The following is a 26,526-nucleotide window of genomic DNA, read 5'->3' on the forward strand; positions in this document are numbered from 1 at the left end:
AAGAAATTGTACAAATAGTCAAATATTACTCCAATAGCTGTCTGCCACTCTTGTTTCATGGGAAATTGTTTATCATTCAATATCAATATTGTAGGCTTGTGCTCTCAAAGTTTTATTAGGTAGTCAAATAAAATATTGGGCTTGGATAGAGGTTTAAAATAGCTTGGACATGGGCCAATAGCATAAACAAAATAAATAGGAATTTAAGTTCTAATTAAATATATTAAGTTATGTTTTAAGATTAATAAGTTCTAATTATTTATATAAATTCATATATATATATATATATATATATATATTGCAGTAAATCTGAAACGGTACACCGATATTGACCGGTACCAAAATATATCGTTCTACTTGTCAAACCGGTACAGCCTCTGGTACGAAATTGACTCCCTTGGGTCTACTACGTCCTATTTATTGGATTCATTAGGATGCGAACACATAGCCTCATTGTAGTAAGTCTACTGCACATGACATTGGATCCAAAGTAGTGTCCATTATAATCAATGGAGATAATGGATTAAATTTTGTATATCTTTATTAGAAATACCAAAAAGTATTAGTTAAATTAAAAAGCATTTAACGAGGAAAAAGGAAAACACAACTCACAAGTTTACATTTATCTTATCATTAATTTCACACAAAACTTTTTTCGTTTTTAAGAATCATTTTACACGAAACCTTGATCACTTGTATGGTGGACTAGCTAGCTACATTCATTGATTCAAACCCATTGAATTACCATATAGCTAGGGCTTCTAGCTGCAACCTTGATAACATATGACTTATATAGAAGGCAGTTTTAACCTTTTAGCACTAGCATCTGGGGATGCAAAAAAAAAGCTTATATTGCTTGTATCCTCAAACACTACTTTATCTATTATACCAACTCATTTTACAACTCACCCTATATTCTAGTTTTCATTTTTACATACAGCCCAATAAAATAATATACACTACCTAATAAAATAATATATTCTCTCTCTTTTTCCTCTCACTCTCTTTTTCTTTTCACACACAACCACAAGATTTTTTTTTTCTTTACAACCTATGAACAGTAAGCACTAGCATTGGAGGGTGTAAACACCCCCCAGTTGCTATTTTACAACCAAAGACACCTAAAACCCATTCCTCCGGATTTGTAAACTTAAAACCCATTTGCAACCTATGAATAGTAAGGTTGCATATATGCAACCTTAGAGTACTAGCATTTGGGGATGCACACACAAAAAAAAAAAAAAAAACTATTTTACATTCTCAAACACTACTTTATCTATTTTACCAACTCATTTTACAACTCATCCTACATCTCAATTTTTATTTTTACATACAATCCAATAAAATAATATAAACTACCTAATAAAATAACAAAAAGTACTATTCTCTCTCTTTTTCCTTCCACTCTCTTTTTATCTTCACACACAACAAGATTAAAATAATGTTTTTTCTTTACAACCTATGAACAGTAAGAGCTCTAGCATTGGGGGTTTAAACACCCCCCAATTGCTATTTTACATCCAAAATTTCAAAAATATTGCTCCATCCAGGTATGAGTTCTTAAAAGAATTTAGAACTTGTGAATAGTTGGTTCTTATATATAGAACCGACTGTTAACTTGGATGTTAAAAAAAAAAACTATTATTTTAATTGAGAAAGGTGAAGAGAGGAAAAAGAAATGAAAGAGAAGAGAGAGAAACATGATTTTTTATATTATTTGATGTTGTAGTTTATATTATTTTAATAAGTTGTATATAAAAATAGAAACTAGGATGTTAGGTGAGTTGTAAAATAAGATGGTAAAATAGATAAAGTAGGTTTGAGGTTGTAAAATAAAACTTTTTTGAAATCCCGGATGAAAATGCTCTAAGGTTGCATATACACAACCTTTTATTCATAGGTTGCAAATTTTTTTAAGTTTACAAACCTGGATGGAGTGAGTTTTGGGTGTCTTGGGTTGTAAAATAGCAACTAGTGCTTACTGTTCATAGGTTGTAAAGAAAAATATATATATTTTACTCTTGTGATTGTGTGTGAAGAGAAAAAGAGAGTAGAAGGAGAGTACTTTTTGTTAGGTTCTAAGATTTTAGGAACTAAATGTATTAGAACTTCAATTTGTAATATGTTGGCAAACTATGATCAAAACTTAGAGTCTAGGTTTAGGCTGCTCAAAGTGTATTTATTTGTAAAATTGGAATCGACTGATTGCAGAATTTATTGGACTAAATCTGCAAGGCTTGATCGATCAAAAATTAGACTCGATTGATCGAATCTCATGCAGATTTATTTTTCTGCAAAATTTCTAATTAAGCCCAAGCCCATGTGACATGTAAAGTTTTATGTTTTACTCAAAGTATAAAAGGAGAAACTCTAGCTACGTTTTAGAGGTCTTTGATGTGCTGTGTTGAATCTCTTGTGAGCTCTAGAGGTGTTTACCTTCCTACACACTTAGGGTTATTAAAATTCATGTCAAGAACTTGGTGATCGCTTCAGTTGTTGCATAAAGAACTTAAAGAAAATCTAAAACCTTTGAGTGGAGTCTCAAAGTCACAAGTAGGAGAACTTGTAGTTGCTGTAGATTAAAGAAAGAAGTAGTCTGTGAACTCGGAGCTGTCACGTGATCATAGTAGTAAGTTTTCTACTCGAGGTAGCAATAGGATGTTGGTGGTCTAAGTCTTATTGTACAAACTTCAATTCTTTCACAGTGAATTTCTTTTACCTTGAGAATAGTTAGGTTAAATCTTCCCTAGATTTTTTATCAGTTTGATTCTAGGTTATCATATTGTGTGTTATTTATATTTCCTCATTATTTACATGATATGATTTTCTTGTGTTAACCTAGATCTGAATAATTTATCTAAGAAATCACTTGGCTACATAACTAGTTAGGTTAAACAACTTGTGTTTTAAGGGGTCTAAAAACGTACACTTTTTATTATTTTATTAGATAGTTTATATTATTTTATTGAGTTATATGTAAAAATAAAAACTAGGATGTAAGGTGGGTTGTTAAATAAGTTGATAAAATAGATAAAGTAGTCTTTAAGGATGCAAAATAGTTTTTTTTTTTTTTTTTTTTTTTTTTGCATCTTTGGATGCTAGTGCTCTAGGTTGCATATATGCAACCATACTATTCATAAGTTGCAAATTTTTTAAAATTTACAAACCCAGATGGAGTATGTTTTGAGTGTTTTAGATTGTAAAATAACAACTGATAGGTGTTTACACCTGCTAATGTTAGTGCTCAAGTCAAGAACCAACATTAATGCGAATGAAATAATGCTAATTTATTCATTTATATAGTTGCCGTTGTTTATTATGTAGACATCCTGGGAAGTCTCGTGTAGCATGATGCCTTTCTTTCTTTCTTTTTGTTAAACAAAAAAAAAAAAAATTGTTTGTTTATAACACTTGACGGAAAAGGGACTTTTATTTTTTGATGAACATGATATTTTATTCACAAAACAAAGACAAAATTACAAAGAGGAAACAAGAGTCGGGAAGATGGACTTTTATGAATCTTGGCATTTTGCTTTTATTTATTTTGATTAGTAATGCAACAAAAACTATATAGTCCTTCACCTAAAATTGGTTTATGTATAATTAATAAGTGGGATCCAATTATTTGAATTTTGAACCTTTACTTCACCTTTGCAGACCTACCCTCTCTGCATCATTGAACAGCTATCGAGAAGTCCATCAATGCCGATGTTCTAGTTAAAATTGGCAACCAACGTCTTTGTATTTAAGGGATGGCAAAAAAATCCTTAGCCTGTTAAACCTGATTTTACTTTTACTCACCCTAACCCATCTCATTCCGCCCAAATATATATATATATATATATATATATATATATATATACATACACACATTAACTTCATTATAAATGCTTTGTGCATGCGATGATACTTTTTTTTTTGTCTAATATCATTTTTTTTTTTTTTATAAGTTTGTTTTGAAAATATGAATTAGTGAAAAAGTGATCTATTTTTTAGATATTTTAAATGAAATTAGAGATATAATTTTACTAAATTATCCGTAAGTTTTTCCTATTAAATGCATAGTTTAGGAGTATTTCTGAACCATATAAATGTTCAGAAACAAGCATACATGTTTTGTGTATAAAAGGTTCACATAATGAAATCACATGGAAGATCAGACCTCAATCACGCAGCTGGAAACACTACAGAAGCATTGCTGGAATCAAAATGTAATCAATCAGATAACGAACACAGTCACAATAAGTTCAAAAGGAAATTTATGAGATAGAGAGAAGAAAGGTACTGCATGCTGATCAGGAGCGACAAATGGGAAAGAAAATGAAGAGACGTGTTGAAGATACTGAGTGCCAAGGAAAATTGCTGGAAGCTTACCGAATTCGTACACATTTAGTTTAATTACTGCGAAAATTATTTTGTTGACCCATTCACCGATATTTCGGATATATACATAGCTCGTTGATAATTCTTTAAAATTTTGGGGAATTTCACGTCATGCTGCTTACGAATGCAATGACAAAAAATAAAATGCCAGAGACTTACCAAAAATTCTAAAACTATATAAAATGCTACAATTTGTGTTACAATTGTTCATATGGCAGTCTGTGAGTAGTGCAGAAAAAATAATAGATCCATCTAAAAGTGATAAGTAAAATAATTATGATAAAAATTGTAATATTTTATATTGTACTAGAACTAATTACGTGATAAGTGAAAACGATACTCTGCTGAACAACCATTCTTGTCAGCTTTAAAAAAAAAAATATATATATATATATATATATATATATATATATATATATGTATGTATATATAAAATTAGAAATTTTCACTTCAGACCCAGTACAAAAACAAATAAAGATTAGAGAAGGTTTACAATCTTATAGCTATATTGGTGAGAGCTTTCAATGCACTTTATCTTGTGTACTGGATTTGATATGATATGCAAAATGTAAACATGTGGCGATGTCGTATCAAGTTTGGTGCACGTAATACTGAACCCAAGCCATGTCTGTTACAATGTGAGAGGATAAATTTGAACCTAAGACATATTTATTAGAAATAGCAAAATATAGCAGTTGAATTAAAAAGCTCTTAACATGCAAAAAAAAATAGCAAAAAGAAAATCACAAAAAGAAGTTTACATTTATCCGATCAGTAATTTCACACGAAACCTCTTTTTTTTTTCATTTTCTTTTTTTTCAGAAACATTTCACACGATCACCTGTATGTGGACTAGCTAGTTACATTCATATATTCAGACCCATGATAACACATAGGACTTCTAGCTGCAACCTCGATATGATAATATATGACTTATATAGAAAGGCAGTTTTAACTAGGAACCAACAATAATGCGAATGAAATAATTATTTCTATTTGTTTATATAGTTTTTGTTTTATAATGCTAACTTATTCATTTATATAGTTGCAGTTGTTTATTATATGTACTTCTTGAGAAGTCCTCTTGTAGCATCCCGCTCTCTTTTTCTTTTAAACAATTTTTTTTTTTTATGACTTTAGACGGGGGAAGATGGACTTGAATTTTGGCATTTTGCTTTTATTTATTGACTAGTACATGCAACAAAAATATGGTCCTTCAGCTAAAATTGGTTTATGTATGATTAATCAGTGGGATCCAATTATTTGAACCTTCAACATTGCAGACCTTCCCTATGGACCCTCAGTGCATCATTGAACTCCCATATGCTATATTTATTATTTTAAGTTTGGCAACAAAAGTCTCTGTATTTTAGGAATGGCATAAATTCCTTACCCGTCGAACCAGTCCTATTATGTTTTGTCCCGCACGAATATTTTTCTCACCTTAAAAAGTTGAGAAAAATACGAGTACATGTTTTACTCATCCTAAATGAATAAACCCATCTCATGCTAATTTATTATTTGTTGGGTTAAGATAGCTTAATCCTCTTTAATTAATTCAATTTACCCAAGTTGATTAATTAAGTTCAATTGCATGCAAATTGTGAAGGCATCAACAAATCACCAAAAGTACTAAGGCTGTGTTTGGCAAAATGTAAAATGTTTTCCGATTGTAAAATATTTTCAATTGAAAATATTTTATGTAAAGGAAAATATTTTCAATTGAAAATATTTTATGTAAATGTTTGTTTGTGTTTTAGAAAATTTGCTGGAAAAGTATATTTATTGTTTGGTGATGAAGCAGAATCTCGTCTCCTTCTATGGGATTCGTCCAGACGGTTCCAGGTAGTACTCTGACGAACCTACGGGAGCAAGAACTTATTCAAATGGTCACCAGTTTGGTACCTGTCACAACGCCTCCGATGGCAAAGTCAGTGTGAAAGAAGGTGATAGTCAAAATATCAAGAATAACTTAGTATGGGTTGTGATGTTGTTTTCGTACCTTGTTTTGGTGTTGTGAGGGTTTTATATACCCTTGGAGATCATAGCCGTTGGGGTGTTAATGACTCCCCTGATAACGTCTCTAGTGCAGTAATGGTTTTTAATATATTTCCACCGGTTCGTCCAGTTAGTCTTGTAACGATTGAGGCTTTATTGGTAGCATTGAATGACATTAACTCTTTCTCTGATGATGCGGATAATTGGTCATGTTCGTCCGTAAAGGCTACCTCGTCGATGTTTAACTTCGTCAGTCCCATCATTTAGTATGGCATGTAAAAACCTATTTTTTAAAAACCCAACAACCACAATCACCACCATAAACCCAACCACCACCGGCCACTACAAGCCCAACCACCACATAACCAATAATCTGAAAAAACATAATTAAAATCAAAACCCATTAATCTCAAAATCAATATCAAAACCCACTACCAAAACCCATAACCCACCACCATTGAAACCCACAAACCACCCTAGCCAATGATCCACCACCCCCAATCGAACACCATCAACGCTTAAACTCACCCCCAACCCACCACCACTAAAACACGTGATTCATCCCAACCACCAATCCTCCAAAACCCAAGAAAAAAAAATGTTATTTTACAATTTTTTTTAAAAAAAAAATTTAAGGCAGCGACTGTGTGGGTCGTCGAAGGCTTGAGGTGCGCTGGGTGGAAGAAGTGTGAGTTGATGAGCTCAGATCGAAGCTAAACAAAATCGGAGGAGGAAAAGGGATGGGTCTGATGAGTGAGAGAGAGAACGAAGGTGAAGTAGATGAGAAACTACCTTCACTGGCAGAGGGGCTTGCAGGCACGACGGCGAGGCCGTGGATCAAGAACGGGGATATGGTGAATTGGGGTAGGTCTCAAGAATCTTTGAAGAACTTGAAAAACATTCAAAGGGCTTGCTTGAAGAACTTTAAGGGCAACAAATCTCTAACAAGCTTAAGGCTAGAGATTCATTGTGAAGACTGTTCAATCCATTTTCCAACCAAAGTCAAGAAGATCTCTTGTTCGAGTTCTTTGAAGTTCTATTGGAAGTAAGGTAAAAAGCTTCCATAAACTTCAACAAACCCAAATCTTTGAAGCTCAATGGATCAAGCCTCTAAAATCAAAGAACTTCAACCTAAGAGCCTTCACATTCGAAGACTTGAAGAACAATAAATCTCTAATAAGCTTAAAGCTAGAGATTTGTTGTAGAGATCATTCAATCCATCTTCCAACTAAAGGCAAGAAGATTCCTTGTTCGAATTGAAGATAGAGTCAAAGGGTATTTTTTTGTTAAAAAAAAAAAAAAATTTGAAGTAGAGATTGTACTCATTTGTCATCAATACAAATTTATATTTGCAAACCATATTTCTTTTTAATTGTTTGATTTTCTGCAATTGGGAAATTTTGTGTTTACATACACATGCTATCTTGGTTAATTGTAAATTTCTCAATTTAGATTTGTCAAACATATATATAATATTGGCTTCATTCTTTTACAAGGATTCATGTCAAATGTGCATGCAATCGGGTCCGATAAGTGTTAGGGACATATTTGATGTAATTGGTTAATCCTTTGACAAAATGCACTTTACTTGTAATTGGGTAGATTTAGGATGGTTTAAGACTTCAAGAAACATATTGTTCAAGTTAAGTGTTAAAACCAAGTTTACTATAAAAAAAAAATGTTAAAACCATGCAAATCTGATCAAAAAACAAGTGAAGAAGTGTTATTCATTAAAACTCGACGGAAGTCTCGACAAAAGCTATATCTATCGAGATTTAATGTTGAAGCTCGACACAAGCTGTATCTGTCAAGAATTATAAAATCAGACTTTTCAGATTTAATTACACGCATATCCATATGTATTTGTGTAGAGTTTCCTTTCTCACAACCCTAGACATATATAAAGATTATTTTAAAGGTCGTTGCACAAGGAATTGGTGTATACCTACATGCATTGTGTGACCGGAGACAGAAATTGCTCTAGTTCATCATTCTCTCTGTAGAAACTACAGCGTCTTTACACCAAGGGTTTTGTGACCACGGAGCTTTCTGATTTTCATTGTTGATGAACTGATGAACTTTGCAACCAACATCTTCTTCTAGTTATGGAATTAGTCACGTACTAGGATCCGTGCATCATTAGTTAGTCATGTACTAGGATTTGTGCATTGAACGGAGAAATTGCCACTACAATACAAGTCTAATTAGGCATTGGAGAAAAGGTTCAACTGTAGATTGGTATTTCAAGATAGGCCAAAAGATTTGGTAAGATTTATTATACGTGTAACCGCTTTTAATTGATAATAGTGGATTCTCGGGAGTGGTGACCTTAAATTCACCCGATGGGGTTTTGCCTTGGTAGTTTTCCCAATTCGTAAACAAATCACCTGTGTCAAATTTATTTTCTGCTGCATTTAGTTATTTAGTGATTTGTTTATGCTACTATGCTATTGCATGTAATTTGACTAATTAATTAACTTAGATAATTATTAAATTTGCAAAGGGGTCAATTCATTTTAACCCAACACAAAGATCCAAGTGTGGCTGGTTTGAGACATTATTAAATAGTCTTTTTTTTTTTTTTAAGGTGACATAATCTCATGGATTTCGTTTGCTATTTTAGGGGACATATTCTCATGGATTTCTTTTGCTATTTTAGCATTTTTAATCCGATAAATGAGATTTAGTACATCTTTTAAATATTTTGAAGTCTAAAAATGACTTTAGAACAGAGGTGAAATGTTGAATGACAACTTGACAAGTATACAATTTAACCTAAATATAAATAAATACTATATATAACAGCAATGATAATTCTTTTAACGAAGAAAATAACAATGGATTCCACAAATGAGAGAGAGAGAGAGAGAAACAAGCATACATGTTTGATTTATAAAAGGTTCACATAATGAAATCACATGGAAGATCAGAACTAGATCACGTATACAGAAGCATTAATTGCTCGAATTTAAAAGCAACCAAATCAGATTAACGAACATACAGGCTCAACAAATTCAAAAGGAAATTCTTGAGATAGAGAGAACACTGTTACCTGCATGTAGATCAGGAGTGATCAATAGAAAAGAAAATGAAGAGACGTATTGAAGATAAAGAGAGGCAAGGAAGATTGCTGGAAGTTAACAACTTTGTAAGTTTGTATACATTTAGTTTAATTACAGAAATTATTTTGGTAACCTATTGACTCATATTTCAGATATCAATTATTTTGGCTTAATGGTCACTTTACAAGTATAAAGTTCTCGTGGAGTGAGGGGTAAAAATTCAGATTCAAGTCTTTCAGAGAGAGTTTCACACGTATATATATATCCTTAAATTAGGCTAGAATAAAATTTTATCTTGTATAAAAAAGTAAAAATAAAAAAGATATATACATAGCTTGTTGATAATTCTTTAAACTAGGAATTTGAAGGAAGAAAAAAAATGCTAGTTGCTACACTCCACGCTGGAATATATATATATATATATATATATATTCTTTTACATGCACTTATCAACTTTTCAAAGATTATTACTTTTGGGTTCATCTCAAAACATAAACCGCGAAGAAAGGAGAGTTTTTTAGGTTAATATTGCTAAAATCTGAATTAGTTTATAGGCTTTATGTTTATTGTGCTAAATCTTTTAGCTAAATGAAGAGAGATGTTGACATAGGATAGAGGAGAGAAAAAAAAAAAAAAAAAAAAAAGAAGTTGAATGGCCACATTACCAAAGGAAAAGTCTAGGACCACATAATTTTTCACAACTTCTTGCTACAACTGTGACGTGACAGAATATAATTGATAAAGAAAAAATGATAGGTTCATGTGTAAATGATAGTTAACCACTCATAATCTGCCACATTAGAGTTGTGGCAAAAAAGTTGTGGAATAATTTGCGGTCAAAAAATTACTCCGATACCAAGCTCAATCCCAATTCCCAAAGCTTTTCTTGAGAACTAGTTTTTAATGTTAGCTTTTGACAATTTTTTTTATTTCTCATAAAAATTTTATTAAAACTTTCTTAAAATAAATTATTAACTATTACTTAAGACACCTGTTAACTAATAAAAAAAAGGTAACAACAGAAGCTAGTTTTTTCAAGCTCGGGCAGCTTTGGGAATTGGAATTGAATTTGTAATATGGATGCCAAATTTCAACTCCATTTTCTTTCCCCTCTCTCATGCAAATTTAGCAATCATGGGTACCATTTTTCTGAGCAATTAGGTACTTGCCAAATTTTACTTCTCTCTTCATTTCGCTAAAAAGCCTTTAAACTCATATTGTAGCAATATTTATTATCCAAAAGACTTGAAGTCTAACAGTATAACATCACGAATTAGATTATCGACTTAATGATGCCTCAACCATATTTCTTTTTCTTTTTTTCAAATATCAGTAACAGAATATGCTTGCCTTGATCTGATTTTTTCAAGCAAAAGCCCGACTTTGGTCATTTCTTTTGTTTTATTTTTCTCAAGCGTGTACAAATAGAATGAAACCCAGAATCCATTTAAAATCATACTTTCCTTTCATCTCTTTTTATCCTTTTCTGGAAATTTTTAGATGGAAGCCACAGTAAGCTAGCTTGCCAATTGTAATGTTTTCTACGATTCTTGTTACCTATATCATATATCTTCTTGTTTTCTTCCAATTACTAATTCATAAGCTTGTTGTTTTGTTGTAGCCTCTATCTATTATTGAGTAACATCTTGGTAATCCATAAATTACAGGATAGAGCGGTCATAAGGCCTCCTAAGAAACCTCCATTGATATTGAGGATGATGGTGATTCTCCTTTTTGTCATGGCTTGTGGAGTTTACATTTGCTCAATCTATTCAATCCAAATAAGCGCCTATAAAATAGCCGAATTGCTAAACATTAAAGTGATGGACCAGCAGTGTAATGCTACAAATATTAAACCATCTGAGATTCCCTATGTGCATTATCCCAAACCCAAAACATATAACAGGTGCCCATATATAGTCTTTTTTTTTTTTTTTTTTATTGATAAGTTACACATGTACTCTATCTTGGATAATTGTAAAATTTTCAATTTAGATTTGTCAAACATATATAATATTATTGCATTTATTCTTTTACAGGGGGGAATGTGCATGCAATCCGGTCCGGTTCTTTGCCATTTTGTCATTGCAAAGAACCGGGAGTGGCTGGTTTGAGACATTATTAAATAGTCATATTAATGTAACCTCAAATGGAGAAGTTTTTACACCTAGAGAGAGGAGGACTAATATCACTACTATTGTGAAGACAATGAACGAAGTTTATAGACTTGATTGGTTCAGTAGTGCTTCCAAGAATGAGTGCACAGCTGCGGTTGGGTTCAAATGGATGATTAATCAGGTGAATAGCATAGTAGAAGTTGGATTACAGATAGAAGTACTTATCTCCTAATTTGCTTAATACTTGGCAGGGATTTTACCGGCATCGCAGACAGATACTGAAGTACTTTAAGAAGAGAGGAATTTCATCAATATTCCTCTTTAGAAAGAACATACTGCGCAGAATGATCTCTGTGCTTGCAAACTCCCATGACAAAGATGCTAGGCCACTCAATGGAACCCACCAGTCTCATGTTTACTCGCAAGTGGAGGTCTCTCTCTCTCTCTCTCTCTCTACATAAACAAAACACATGTACGTGAGTTTCACCTTTTAAGTGGTAATTAATCTCACAGTTATATGGATTGCAGGCTCGTATACTAGCAAAATACAAGCCAACAATCAATGCAACATTACTTTTATCCGAGCTGCGACAAGAAGTGGAGGAAACTGCCGAGGCTATAGATTTCTTTAAGAGAACCCGCCACATGGTTCTCTACTACGAGGATCTTATCAACAACCGCACGGTTAGCTTTTTTTATTTTTTACAATTAGATAGTTTCAACAATATGGCTGAAGGAGAACCCTAAATGTCTATGTTGGAAACATTAGAGAGTATTAGTTAAGCTACAAGACTCTTGACCGCATAGTTAGCTTATATATGAGCAAACTTATGAGCCGCACTTCCCTTTTCCTATGTCAAATTGTAATGTCTATATGACTTTCATTCTGCGCAGAACCTTAACCTTAAGGAGGTCCAAGAATTTCTAAAGTTGCCATACAGAGAGCTTTCGAGCAGTCAAGTCAAGATACACACAGCCCCCTTGTCGATGCAAATTCAAAACTGGGAAGCTGTCCGAGAAGCATTGGAAGGGACACCATATGAGAGATTCCTCTATGAAAACTAATGTAGGTAGTCTTCCAAACAGCACTAGATATTTTGTAGATTACAACTCGGCAAATCAAAGTTTGTCATAATTTATCGCAAACAATTTTGGCTATAGCAAGAAAGCACACTGAACCTTGTAGATCCTAAAGTCTTTTAGGTTCTGTTAATTAGTGTACCTCTTTTTAGAATGTTTATCTTGTTAATGCACATTTGCAAGATTTTGTCCATTTGCAGCATACTTGTAGATAAACCAGAGGAATTAATGGAGAATCCACAGCAAGATTCAGTTTTTTTTTTCCCTTGTGAGGAAACTCAAGGAATTCAGAATGTGGCTTACTATTATTTTGCATTACTCTCCAGCAGAAAATTTTAGAACCACCGTGACCCATTGCAGGGAAAAACGAATATTTATTTGAAACTTTTTCTTTTTTGGGGCTGAAATATTACCTTAACACTTGTTGTCACTTACAAAAACATGGGGAAAAAAAAAGAGAATGACTATTTGAAACTTTTTCTTTTTTGGGCTGAAATATTGCCTTAACACTTGTCACTTACAAAAACATGGAAAAAAAATAGAGACAAAAAGGTTGTTATCAAGAACATTAGCACCAGACAATGCAAAATATTAAAAATATAATGCTCAATTTTACAAATTTAAACTTCAAAATCACATGTATTAGTCAAGTTAAAGATAGATAAATTTTTACATGATTAACTTTGTATTTCATTATTATAATGTTTTTTCTCACACCTCTTGCTCTCACAAAGCTCTCTTTCTCTCTCTTTATGAAGATGATAATAAAAAAAGAATGTAGATGATTATTTAAATAAAATAAAATGTAAAATAGGTAATCTAATATAAGTTTTTTTTTTTCAAGGTTGTGAAGAATAGAAAAAGTATAATACAATTTATGTGGCAAACGAAAATATCGGACATCTATTTCATATGAAAGCAAGCAGATCTTTCCAATGTTGGCCTTCTAGGGCATTCACAACACCAAGTCCTGACCAATTTTAAAAATAAAATTAAAAAAATTAAAAAGCAACCTGTGATCCTAATAACCATCGCATATTTTACTATACAACAATCTAGAAAGAAACCTATTTAGTAAATACTAAATACCAGTTAGTTAGACACCTAATCTGAGTCCTAAGAACACTTGGGGTCCATGTGAGACAGATCTAATAGCACTTAGCACCCTATCTAAAGGCAGCAGTCAGCTGGAAAATAGAACCTCAAGAAGTATAACATTAAATTTTTCTTTTTCCTCTTTTTTTGATTTTTTTTTTTTTTTCCATTGCTTCCTCCTCTGGTGAGGACTACATTAATACTATAATTGAGAAGCACAGGTCACTGATTGACTGACCCATTACTTGATCCAATATCAGATTTATCAGTTCTCTGTATAACAAATTGATCAACGATCTTAACAGTATGAAGTGGGTCTTGATGAGCAGCAGCTGCACTCCATTTGCTGGGGAACTTATTAAGGTGGCTAAACTGCCGAGGTTCTTTTGACTCCGCTTCCCAATCAGGGTCCAGCTTCCATTCCTTTGGGACCTGCTTGTCAAAAAAGCGTTTGTAATAAGGGTTAGACAACTTCCAAGTGTTCCCAAGAATGTGTAGTCATTGCATTCGACAGTTTTAATATGAACTATAACATATTCAGTAATATAATGTTTCTTTGCAAAGTGTTCTTCAAACTTTAATTTCTCAATTACCATCACAAATATGTCCAGCTTGGAAGTCTTACAAGCCACTTTTAACGTAGAGAACCTTTCTAAAACAGAGCCCTTTGGACTTGCTTCTAGCCAGTAAAACCTATGAACAACTGACCCCACCCGCTAGAACTAGTTGTCAGGTAATTCAAGGGCATTCACCCCTACAGGCTAAGTAGATTCTGCTCATGCCCAGGGGCCAGGACTTGCAAAAAAATTTAAAAGGAAACCACTCTCTAGTTTAAGATCCATTGACATCACTTGACACATTTTGATTCACTTGATTGGTTAATTTCTCTAAAATCACAGAATATGCTGATAATGGATGTCTTGCTGATTGCTGTAAGATGCTAAGCTCTAAGGGCAATTATAATATGAATGCCATAACATTGTTTTAATATAGAAGACAAGAAGTTTGCTTATAAATTGCAAGAGCTATCCTTCTACTTTAATAAGAACAGTTTTTGGGCTAATCATAACAAAAAGCAGGATAGTAGCTTAGTTTATTAAAAGAAAATTAATATAAGAACAAAGGGGAGAGGCACGTTTTATAAGGTCCACAATCAGGTACACTAGATGAAAAGCCCTAACCATTATCACCTAATTATTAGCTCTAGACCTTGGTTCCTACATCAAGCACAGGGCTGACTGTAAGAAAGACTTCATCAGGTAGAGCAAGTAGAAAATAAATTTATGATGCTGGTGATCTGGGATATAATGCAATTCCAATCCTAGTTTATTGGAGGGAGTGGGGAATAAAGTAATGAGTCAGTGGAGAAAAAAATCATCACATCAAAGGTACTTAATGATTTACTCACCTTATCAACAGCAAGGGTGAAAACTTCAAGATCACCATCAGACTTGATATGGAAACGAGTGAATGCTTTATAATTAGCAATTCTTAAAGAGGAGAAGGCTTCATCGAAGTGTATGTGAAGCCAGTTTATGCAGATGTATAAGTAGCTTCCAAACACCAAGGAAACCACAGGGGTTGAGAAGACCCAAAAGTAAAGGAAGACTGAAGCATAATATACATAAGCACCGGCTCGAGAGAGCGAATCTATTCCATTCTTGCATAGGTTACTCCGTGTTACAGCCATGACCTAATTATACTTCTCCATTAATATAGATTAATATGAAGCACATTTTGGGAACACACAAAAGATTCTCTTACCTCTGGAATATCAAATGCAGACATGAGATACTTGATACATGCTGGATAAAGGCCATGGGTCCATTGTTCTATACGAGCTCGAAGGCCAGTTGGGTCTGGAAAGTGCTCACTTTCCACCGTGCGGTACCACTGATATAAAGTGTGATAACCTGGGATAAAAAAAAAATTGATATTATCAACATGTTAAACCACATCTGTCACTGTAATTCTCAATCATAACACTGTTTTTGTTACTATTGTTGTAACAATAATTAAATTTAAATAGCCAAACTAAAATTTCGGTTTCATTAAATTTGTCACAGTTTCAATTTCATCCTTCAACTTTCTATAAAGGTCTCTCAATATTAATTGTCAATTTCGTTGCTCAACTTCAAAATCACGTCAATTTTATCCTCAAAAGTTGACTAACGATAAAATCAACTTGGTTTTGAAAGTTGAGGGACAAAATTGAAACTACCCCCATTGTTAGAGGACCAAACATGTAGTGAGTAAAAAAAAATGAAATCTAGATTCTTGCAGTCATGACACATGATTGTATAAACATAAAAATGTCAAGCTCCAAACTTGTCATATGGGTTCAAAACCCACTGGGTAGGTGTGAAAATTACTAATAAGAAAACTAATAATGATATTAATATAATTAACTTTCCTCATCTCCATACAGAACATATAAAATTAATAATAAATTTTGCTGCTGCTTGTAATATAAGCTGGAAATGCTACTAGACCTTACCAAAAAAAAATATGAAACAAGCAAATTTCTAAGTAACACATGACAGGAAAAAAAAGAAGTCACCTGAGGTTGCTAGTAGTTTATGCTGGACACACATCTCAACACCCAGTTCCAACAGCAACATAAGAATTAAAGCTGAAGCCAAGTGAGCAGAAACATGAAGAACTCCGATTATTACCCTTTTCTTCCGAGACACTTTGGGGGGTACAAATGTGATTGCCACAATTAGCAATAGCAGAGCACCTGCTAAAGATACATAAGAATGTTCCAGCATGTATATAAAAGCACTCCACACTGTGCCGATGAAGCTCCTCAAGTGACCTGAAAATGAACGCTCTTGCAAGATGTGATCGAGCTTGCACTAGAAAAAGAGAAAAAAAATGTCACCTCTCAGTAACACAGTAATGTTATAAGCAACTAAATTAACTCCTTGCACACAAGGAGGGAGACGAGAAAGCCAGCAAGGTACAAGCTCTTTCAAGAGAGATTGTGTGGGGGAAGAAAATTCCGTACTCATCTCTGTTCAAAGACGCTATCTAGATAACTACCATAGATGAATATACACACAGAACTTAACAGAAACCCACCTGTGGGAACATAGAAAAGACCAATATAAAGTATATAATGCCACCAATAAAATCAAATTGCCAATTCTTCTTCCGAAACTTCAAAATATTTCCCAGCGCAATCTGCATAAAAATGAGAAATATATTAGTGCACCAACAATTAAAAGGAGAATGATAAAATTTTGAACTTGGTCTTATCCAGGAAATGAAAGCACAAAAAAATATGTTCCACATTTACCCTGCTTGAATCGACATATGAAGGATATGCAGCCTCACACTCATAAGAAACTCCTTGAAATTTTTTAAATTTACTAAAAACATGAGTGGGATGCAGAAATGCCCCACCACAACCATTTACTAGTAGGTGTGGCACGTGAACTGGCCCATCTGATTTAACAGAGGAATGGCGCATATAGTGATGCAGGTCCCCAGCCATTCGAAGCTTGCACCTTCCTTTCAAATAATCAGATATCAGGTGTGAGATATTCTTCCCAGACACGTCATCCCAATACCAATCAATAAGCCAACCTGGTTCATGTGTCATTATGATCACAGAGTCCTCATCCCCAACCTTGATCAAACAAGGTGAGTTAACGATGTTAGGGTCAACCAGGAAAAATGTTTATAAGTAAACATGTATACTCACATATATTTGATTACCAATTTTTTTGCGTAAGCACAATCATTTGTATGGCAATTTGAACGGTGATCATGCATTAGTTTCTTAAAAAAATTGCATAACATTAAACTTTTCTTGAGCATTTATTATTGTCCAGGCAAACCCTGAACAGGGGTCGACATGAGCACCATGTCCAGCAAGCAAGAATTCAATACAAAACTGTCCAAGACATCATAGCAGATAAGTAAATGCCTATTGAGTGCACACAGAGGATAGAAGCAATCTACGCCATTTAGTAAAAGAAGTGCTTCCCACTGAAAAGCTCTGGTTAAGTCCCTTATTACATAAAGCATCACAAGCGCCTTGCCTTCTGCCAGAAAGCAAAGGCAGAAAGAAAATATGGAGCAGGCCATGAAGAAGGTCCATATAACATACAGAAAACAAGAGATGTATCGTAAATGATAAAATTACTTCAATGGTGGACAAAGGGAAAAGTCACAAGCAGAAAGAGCATTAGCATTGGAACACTCAATGATGCAGGAAGCACAAGCAAATATTCATTTTGATTTAAACTTATTTAATTTTGCAAATCAATTGTATTTTTATTAGTCAATTGTATTTTATTCCAGGCCCTAGTGGTTGATTGGGTTATTAGTATTTTGTTTAAAGTCAAAAGGTATTTTTTGTAATTCAATAATTGAGAGATCCCAAGTTATTTAGTATTACAATTTCCTACTTCAATTAAAATTAGGGTTTATTAGTCTTATAAGCAAAGTATTTTACTCCTTTGGTGGAGGGGATTATTTTGATTAATAAAATTTCTATTGAAATTTTCCCAATGATCTGGAGCCCACTCAAACCAATCCTAAGTGCTGACTCCTAAAGGCTTTCTCTTGCTTTGTGCTGATTCAAGGCAAACCTAAGTGTTGACTCCAAGGTTATCTATCCTTTATTTTCCTGTTATTCTATTTTTGTGTCCAAATCTTATGCTTTTCCTATGTCGCTCAAATATTATGATAAAGTGGAAACACAAGGATGTACACTAGTTAGTAGTAGCATCATAAAATTACATGATTCCCAGATATATAAAATTAGCTATTTCAAAATGAGAAAAATGATTTGGTCGTGCATAAATACCAATGCCTGCACCAGTTGAGACTGATATCTTTCAAATTCTTATAAGAATAACAGGGATGGCCAAAAATGAAGCTAATGACTCTTAGCCAGAAGAATAGTATACACTTCAACATATTAACACTAACTTCAAAAGTGCAAAGGTGAGTCGTCTGACACAAGCAGCCATTTCAAGAATATAAACCTAAAAGGCGGTAATCCTTCCACTTTTTTAATAATTTTTGGCCCCAAAAGGGATGAGGAGTGGCGGCAGCCGGGGGGGTTGACCAATAATATAGACATCTCAAAGCAAATATATTTAGACCCTCATTGCAAGATTAAGTGTTTCACTATCCACTATAGTTAATCTGTTAGTGGGTGACAGCAGGCATGTCTTGACACAATGACAAAAGTCCGATATGCACTCCATATAGTGCTTGTCAAAATGTGTAACGGACACATTATAATATGCCCATCTCTAAAAAATTTATTATAGGCATCAGATTCAACCCAACAAGATTGAGACAATAACAAGGGGACCATGGAAACAACTCTCATGCAGTAAGCATCCCATCTGGTTAGATTGCCAGTCCACCAATCTCATCCACTTGTGATATTTTCAGAAAAGTATTAAAATAGCAAAAAAGGAAAAGAAGAAATACCTTGTTCTTTACTAATTCTGAAAAGAATTTGAATTGGTATACATCAATATCACCAAGGAGTGCTAGGTCGAGACCAAATACCCACCACCTTTTAGGGAGTTGCAAAGCAAAATAACTCTTCTTTTGAGGCATAAACCACCCACCCAACCAGCTTTTATGACATATATACCTCATAAAGGTATTAAGGCCATCAAACCAATCTGCATTCAAAAAGAGAATATTATTTCACCATAGTGACAATCTAGATGGTTACAAAGTTTAAGGGCTTCTCAATGAGGAAAATCAGGGTCTAAAAAGCTGATGCTAATTCATGTTATCAAATAAATGCAGTAATAAGTCATAAATGAAAACAACAAAATCAATTCCAAAAACTTTTCTCTTTTATAGAGGAACAAAAGCAAATCATGAAAGGCTCAGACTCAGAATTTATACAAACCATGGTTTCCAGGAATAACAAAACACTGAGGTCCATCATATTGCTTCAATTCAGACACCCCACAAGGTACCTCAGGCTTGTTTACAGCTACATGCTCTGGCTTATACCACAGAGGAGGCTGGAGAGCATACTCAAAAGGACGGAAGAAGCGCCTTTCATATGTGAATGCTGACGGATTAGGGTACCTATAATAGAACCAGACAATATGATATTCAGCTTTGTTTTTTTTTTTATATAATTAAAACTCACACAACAATACAAAATGAACATGCCCTACAGGGAAGGAGATGCCATTTAGAGATACTTGTGTGTATGTGAATAGTTTAGCATATAATGATTAATTCTTCTCCTACCCTTGCCATAGATTTTTTTTTCCCTTCTTTTCTTCAAACTCAACCGTTGACAATTGAACACTCAGCATCAATAAAAATTAGAGTGCTCTTAAGCAACACCTTCCCCCCCCCCCCCCCCCCCCAAAAAAAAAACAAAAAAAATATTCAATTTGAAGCAAATGCCGTAAGTTGTCTACTTACATGGCAAATGCTGAAAGCAAAGTTACAATAAGGTGATCCTAAAATTACCAGAATATGCGGTCTGCAACATGCTAAACAAGTAACCATTGAGTCCATTCCAAGAACTTCTAAGATAACAGGAACAGCCAGCATGGAGTTGCGCTCTAAAGAGAACAAACCTTAAATCCAGCACACTTATAAATCGATGCCAGAGTGGTTGGCACTACAAAGTAGGCAGAAGCAGTGGTGGCAAAAGGGAGTTGATGTGGCAGTAAAGAGGTGGTGTTCAGACATATGATAAAGGCAGTAGGGCCAAAGTGGTATGGCTGATAGTATTATGGTGAGTTGAAACATGTAACAATGGTGGTAGTGATGTTGAAGATTGTTCTTTTAGGTCTAGTTACTTTCAGCGTTGGAATTTCAATAATTTTGTGTTTGCATGAGAGATTTTTATGTAGACGATTTTACTCGGTTGCAATTTTGGAATTTCCAGCATTGATTTCCCTTGTTTACTTTAACAATAGAGTGAACTTGGTTTTCAAATATACATAGCCCAAGTTCAAATTCCATGGAGGAATGTACAAAGCCCCAAAAGAAAAAATCGAGGAAGAAGCTGTCATTGTACAAATTTCTACCACCATTATTATCTCAAACAACCCACCATTGCTTTTCACATCATTACCACTGCTGTTGCTAATAACAATACAATCAGCACCACTGTCAATGATACCACCATCATGTGTTGCTACCTCCGCCACTTGCCATAACATCCACCACCATACTACCATCATCACCAAATCATTGCCACTACCATTACCATCATCATTGAAAAGATTATAGTACTCTAATTTCTAAATTCTTAATTGTACTTATCTAAACAATAGAGATTTAGATTAATGGGATTAAAATTCCCATCAATTTGAATCCCTCAATTTGGAAATTCTAAGAATTTCTCAAATTCTTCAGCCAATCACAACCTTAAAGATTAATTCAGCTCCCAACAATAGACGTTAAGGTATCCAATTCTGAAATTAAAAATTAAAAATAAAATAAAGTTCAACAATCACAATCATTTGGAATTTTCGTTTCCGGTATTCTTTTTTAGTAATAATGACTATAGGATTCAAATTTTCTGATATTTCATTGCTTACTTTAACAAATCATCAAGACCAAAAAAGTTACATCAACAGCAAGCATTATATAAATTGGTGTCAACTTTTTTTTAATGAGTCTAAATAGGTGTCAACTTATAATTTCCAATAAGGTAATTACATGCAATCACGTCATGTTATGAATCATAAGTAAGAGTTTTCAACTCACGCTAGATCTCCTCCAATAAGTAGCAAGTTTCCCCGTGGTAGGGTAACCACAGAATCACCTCTAGTGAGACAAATGGAAGGCTGAGCAAGTAGTCGTGCCACAGCATATGATGAGTTCCCACCATCACCAGTATCAGCCATGAAGTCAAACCACATCTCATCCTTTTCACTTAAATGATCATATAGAAGATCGCCTTGTTCTCCTCCATCTTGAACCTTGCTCATTGCTGCCTAATGACCAGAGAAAGGGAAGGATAACAGACATAATTACATAAAGACCAACATTGAGATGGAATAATTATTAATTAACTCCACTCCTTGATTATCTCATATGAAGGAGTTAACTTGAAACAAGGCTAGCATGAGGTTGGTGAAAAAAAAAACTACTACAAATAATTAATTAAAACAAGTTGTTAAATTACCGATTGTCTTAAAAGTTTAAACTATTAGGAAATTGTGAATTTAATCACTTAACCATAAGTCTAACACTCCCCCTCACTTATAGGCCTAAACTTTCCCTTTATAAGTAGAGACCCAATAAGTGGGAACTTAACTTTTTAAATGGGAGGTAGAGTAAAACCAGGGATTGAACTCAGGTCTCCTGTTCTGATACCATGTTAAATTACCGATTGTCTCAAAAGCTTAAGCTGTTAGGAAATTGTGAATTTAATCTAGATGGCTAACACAAGTATATGACTAATCTAGATGGCTATTCTGCAACTCAACACTCATGAAAAGTACTGAATTGACTAAAAAAGGAGCTTGCCAAATATGCAAAGTTTCTAACATGATATCATATGACTGATTTTTTCCCCATCTCATAAAAATTAAATATGGGAAATTTCAAAAAATATATATATAAACTTCTAAATTTAAATAATAAAAAATTATAATGATTGTTAACTTACCAATTGTCCAGCTTAAACTGTTAGGAAATGGGGAATTTAATCACTTAACCATAATTCTAACAATGATATTACTACTTATGGGTACTTCATTTGATAACATCATATCCTAAAATAGATATGAATTTTCAAACTTCAAGAGGATATTCACTAAGTAAGAAAACGTGTAACTTAAGAAAAAGACATAGTACAGAACCTTGATGAATAAAATAATAAATAAATAAGGTTTTATACCTGCATCATACGCATGTCAAAACGACCAAGAAAGACAGTTACTGATACCAGGAGATCAAAAACAGTCTTGAATAAATCAGCTGATGTCCTGCAACATGTATTCATCAGCATGGTGAAAACTACAAACTGAAAATCAGCTTCTGCAACCCCCTCCCTGCCCTTCACCCCCACAATGCAGAGGCAGCAGAAGAAAAAAATGAGCGCTTACCCTGAATACCAAGGAACCATATCCAAAAAATCAGGCTTCATTTGCTTCTTCTTGAATTTCTCATATTCTTTAACTGACACAGGATGAGTAAGAGCCCACCTGTTCATTGTAAGACATCAATGAAGTATTGAAGAGGAAACGGAGGGAAAAATGAGAGAGAGATGTAAAAGCAAGTATCAAGCATAAGCATTATCTAAACTGATTGTACAACAGAAAAAGGATTGATTTAACATGATAAACCATCTTAAAGTGTTACATCTCTTATCTTTGGATAATTATAAAAATTTCTCTCTTCTACTTCATCCTCAACAGGCCAATCTCAATCTATAATAAGATATTATAAAAATATTATAAAAAAATGTAAATAATAAAAAATAAAAAATAAAAACAACAACAACAACAGTGCCTACTGCACAAAGCTCCCACTTTTTGCGGGGTTTGGAAGATGTCATGGTAGATAGCCTTACCCTCAATTTGTTTTGGAGAGGTTGATTCCCAGTTTAATGAGATACTCAAGAAGGATACAAAATTTATCTATCATGCTACCCAAAACCTAGCTACAATACTTTATAAGCCGAGATTGTAGCTGGATATCCACTCAAAGACCAGTTACACAATAACATCAATTCACACAGCAATTACTTACATAGTCCCTCCCAGTCAAAACAACAAAAAGCCAATGATACCTTCACATTAATCAACTATATACAACCTTAATTGGATAATTAGGCCAGAAGGTTAACAACATAAAAGAAGAGAAAGAAAGTACTCAGTTCATACATTCCTATTAGTGAGAATCCAATTGCAGAAATAGAGACAGAAGAGAACCCTTGACATCAAAACCTATACTTTAAAACAAGAAATCCTACTGATGTCAAGAGAGAACAACCAACAACAGTAAAATAATAAAATCAACTGCACATTTGTTACTCACCCTGTTGACCTTTCCACTACATAATTGGCAATGTAAAGACCTATAAATGTAGCCCATAGTGAGTATATGGGAGATATTCCATCCGATGAACCAACACATGAGCCATTGCAAGCTAACTGAGAAATGGAAGGGAAAAAAATTACAAACGAAAGATGGGGGGAAAAGGTTTTGCATAAAAACTTATAGTGGATGCTAAATGTACCTCGCCATATATAACCCATTTGGACAAAAGTGGATAATCACTTGCTGAACCAACTGGAGCAAACCAAGATGAGCAGACCTGGTCTTTCAACTCATTCATACGGAGGAACTTTGCAAGCCATGTGTTTCGCTCTTGTTTTTTCCAAAAAGCAAACCAATTAGAGTTTTTCCGTTCAAGCGGTCTCTCTCTCAAAATAGCACGGTTGCCACAATGACTATAAAAAACACAGCAGGCTATACTAAGAACCTGAACCAAAAGTAAGGGCATAAACATGATATTCAGGGTTTATATGTAATGGCAAAACCAGTAATGTGACACAGAGGTACCAAAAGCATCATCACAACTTACAGCACAATTTTGAAGAATGGTCAAGAGCTCTGGTCTCTTTCCAGCCACACGTGAAACAAGGCCAATGTACCAAAGACCATAAAAGATAATATGGAATACAATAAGAAACAAAATAGAAGAGACAAATATTGTTAAAAACATTGACAGATTCATCCTCATATCCACTCCCATTGACTGAAAACTAGGAAGATGATACACAGCTGCTACTAAAATCCAGGCTATGTACCTGCAGAAGTAAATTTCCAAAGATTACTAATATCACTAGATTTTATAGTTCACCGTACTAGAAAAGTGACAGAAATACATAAAAATAAAACATGTGTGTGCATCTGAGTGTGAGAAGCAAACTCAATAGCATAGGATAGGAGTAAACTACTTACCACCGACTGAAATTAGAATAGCTTGGTTTAATAGTCTTCCCTATAAATGGAGATGAAAAGAAATAGAAGAAACCAAGTAAACAGCCATACATAGACCACCATTTAATATTGTTGTCCAACTTCTCCACAAGAGTATGGATGTTATCTGATGAGATAAAAAACAGGCAACCTATAACAACAGCAATTATAGCATGCCGTGAATGTTCATGTGGGTACGGGTATGCCGGAGTAAAAATTGTTCTAACTCTCTCCATTTTAAGTGTCTCCAGTAAACCAACAGACTGCTTATCAGAACCCATTAAACAGCCTTGCACTTATTCGGATCACTTCACTTGATTCAAAGCCTTGCAAATAAAATTCTCTTTGGGATTTCCAACACTTCACTTGATTCAAATCCTTGCAATTAAAACTCTCTTTGGGATTTCCAAAACCACCATAGAAACAAGTTCCAGAATCCTGAGCGCAAATTCACATTGTTAAAAAAAAAATTAAATAACTTGAAAGGATTACATTTATTGACAATGCTACACTTATAAATACACAGGACAAGAGACAAGTTCAGCAAATTGCATGTGGAAAAGAAAACAACATATCAATTACTACATTCTAATCAGGCTGATGGCCCTCCTAGTTGAGGCAGATACGAGCATGTAAAAACAGACCCTCATCCCTCCAACATTAAAGACCCAACATTTCCTCAACATTGTGATCTAACGGATTCTTTTTTTTTTTTTTTGGAATTAAAAATAAAATAAAAGATAAAAATCCTGCGCTTGCCAATGAGTTATAGCTCAACTCGCACTTCCTTCTCCCATAATAACGGGTTGGACGGTGAGGTCATGAGTTCAAAAACATTAGACGCAAAACAAATTTTCAAGAATTAGCATTAGTGATTATTTCCATCAATCAATCAATCTCATCAACTTCAATTCAGAAAAAAAAAAAAATTAAGTCTAAGCAAACAGTGAGTACTGATCCGAATTCACAACTATTTCGAGTAAAACAAAAAACCACCAGTTCCATAATATGGTTCTCCAACTTATTAAAACAAATTATTAAACAATAAATGCAATGTCCATAACACTTCAAATTAAAATCAAAAGGCACACAACAACATAAAGAGACCATACAATACATACTAACTACTTACATATATATACACACATACATATTACATTATATATAATCACTTTTATCTAAATTTGCGTAGTTCTTCTACGTTGTAATAACGAATTCAAATCAGTCACAAAAATAAAAATAAAAATCAAATAAAGTACAAACCCTAACACAACTCTTAACCGCAAAGTAACCGCCACAAACAAAGACACAGAGAGAGACACGTACAGTTAATTGAAGAATTATAAAGCACAAGAACATAAAAAAAGCAAATTCACAAAGAGAGAGAGAGAGAGAGAGAGAGAGAGATTGTACCTGAAAGAGAGAGCGGTGATGAGAGAATACAAAGAGTGAAGGAAGAGAAAGATGACACAACATGTGCTAGCAGAAGAAATTTATGTAATTATTATAAGAAAGAGAGATAAGGGATTGTGGTACGCTATGGTATCTGAGAATGTTTTTGAGGAACATAGGCACATTGCAATGGCATATTCTTTTTTCTTTTTTCTTTTTTCTTTTTTCAAGCTCTTGCCTATAACCACCGCCCCCTCTCTTTCTTTCTACTAGGAATTATTCTTTGACAGAAAAATTTTAATTAAAATTTAAAAAAAATTATTATTGTTTATTTATAACGATATTGATGTGTCAGAATTTAGAATTACATGGAACTGTGGAGATTGGGAAGGAAAGAAAGGTTGCTTCAGTTTATGTTTTTTTTTTTTTTTTTTTTGGGTTTATTC

General features: G+C 33.8%; 2 protein-coding genes across 2 annotated transcripts; one reads left to right on the plus strand and one right to left on the minus strand.

Moving 5' to 3' along the window:
• Positions 1-11,161: 11,161 nt before the first annotated feature.
• Positions 11,162-12,715, plus strand: LOC142637286 (uncharacterized). The gene is made up of 5 exons (XM_075811566.1): positions 11,162-11,349; positions 11,483-11,741; positions 11,812-11,991; positions 12,089-12,244; positions 12,455-12,715. The coding sequence occupies exons 1-5, from the start codon at positions 11,162-11,164 to the stop codon at positions 12,623-12,625; spliced, it is 954 nt and encodes a 317-aa protein (XP_075667681.1). The 3' UTR covers positions 12,626-12,715.
• Positions 12,716-13,696: 981 nt separating this feature from the next.
• Positions 13,697-26,432, minus strand: LOC142619088 (uncharacterized). Its single transcript, XM_075792157.1, has 16 exons — positions 26,102-26,432; positions 24,671-25,126; positions 24,291-24,516; positions 23,943-24,188; positions 23,741-23,856; positions 22,807-22,905; positions 22,599-22,686; positions 21,461-21,690; positions 19,629-19,813; positions 19,193-19,392; positions 17,037-17,369; positions 16,820-16,921; positions 16,296-16,593; positions 15,500-15,648; positions 15,144-15,428; positions 13,697-14,167 (listed from the first exon to the last, which is right to left on the minus strand). The coding sequence occupies exons 2-16, from the start codon at positions 24,967-24,969 to the stop codon at positions 13,958-13,960; spliced, it is 3,066 nt and encodes a 1,021-aa protein (XP_075648272.1). The 5' UTR covers positions 24,970-25,126; positions 26,102-26,432; the 3' UTR covers positions 13,697-13,957.
• Between the last annotated feature and the right edge of the window lie 94 nt (positions 26,433-26,526).

Source organism: Castanea sativa, chromosome 1, assembly GCF_040712315.1.
Source record: "Castanea sativa cultivar Marrone di Chiusa Pesio chromosome 1, ASM4071231v1".
In the NCBI taxonomy this organism is placed as follows: Eukaryota; Viridiplantae; Streptophyta; class Magnoliopsida; order Fagales; family Fagaceae; genus Castanea; species Castanea sativa.

Excerpts from the sequence above, each read along its gene's own strand:
- LOC142637286 (XM_075811566.1), top strand. The coding sequence starts at position 11,162 with ATGGTGATTCTCCTTTTTGTCATGGCTTGTGGAGTTTACATTTGCTCA. Across the intron at positions 11,742-11,811 it reads TCAAATGGATGATTAATCAG|GGATTTTACCGGCATCGCAG; the intron begins GTGAATAGCATA and ends AATACTTGGCAG. Across the intron at positions 11,992-12,088 it reads ATGTTTACTCGCAAGTGGAG|GCTCGTATACTAGCAAAATA; the intron begins GTCTCTCTCTCT and ends TATGGATTGCAG.
- LOC142619088 (XM_075792157.1), bottom strand. The coding sequence starts at position 24,969 with ATGGGTTCTGATAAGCAGTCTGTTGGTTTACTGGAGACACTTAAAATG. Across the intron at positions 24,189-24,290 it reads CCATTCTTCAAAATTGTGCT|GTTCTTAGTATAGCCTGCTG; the intron begins GTAAGTTGTGAT and ends CTTTTGGTTCAG. Across the intron at positions 15,429-15,499 it reads CTGCATTTGATATTCCAGAG|GTCATGGCTGTAACACGGAG; the intron begins GTAAGAGAATCT and ends AAGTATAATTAG.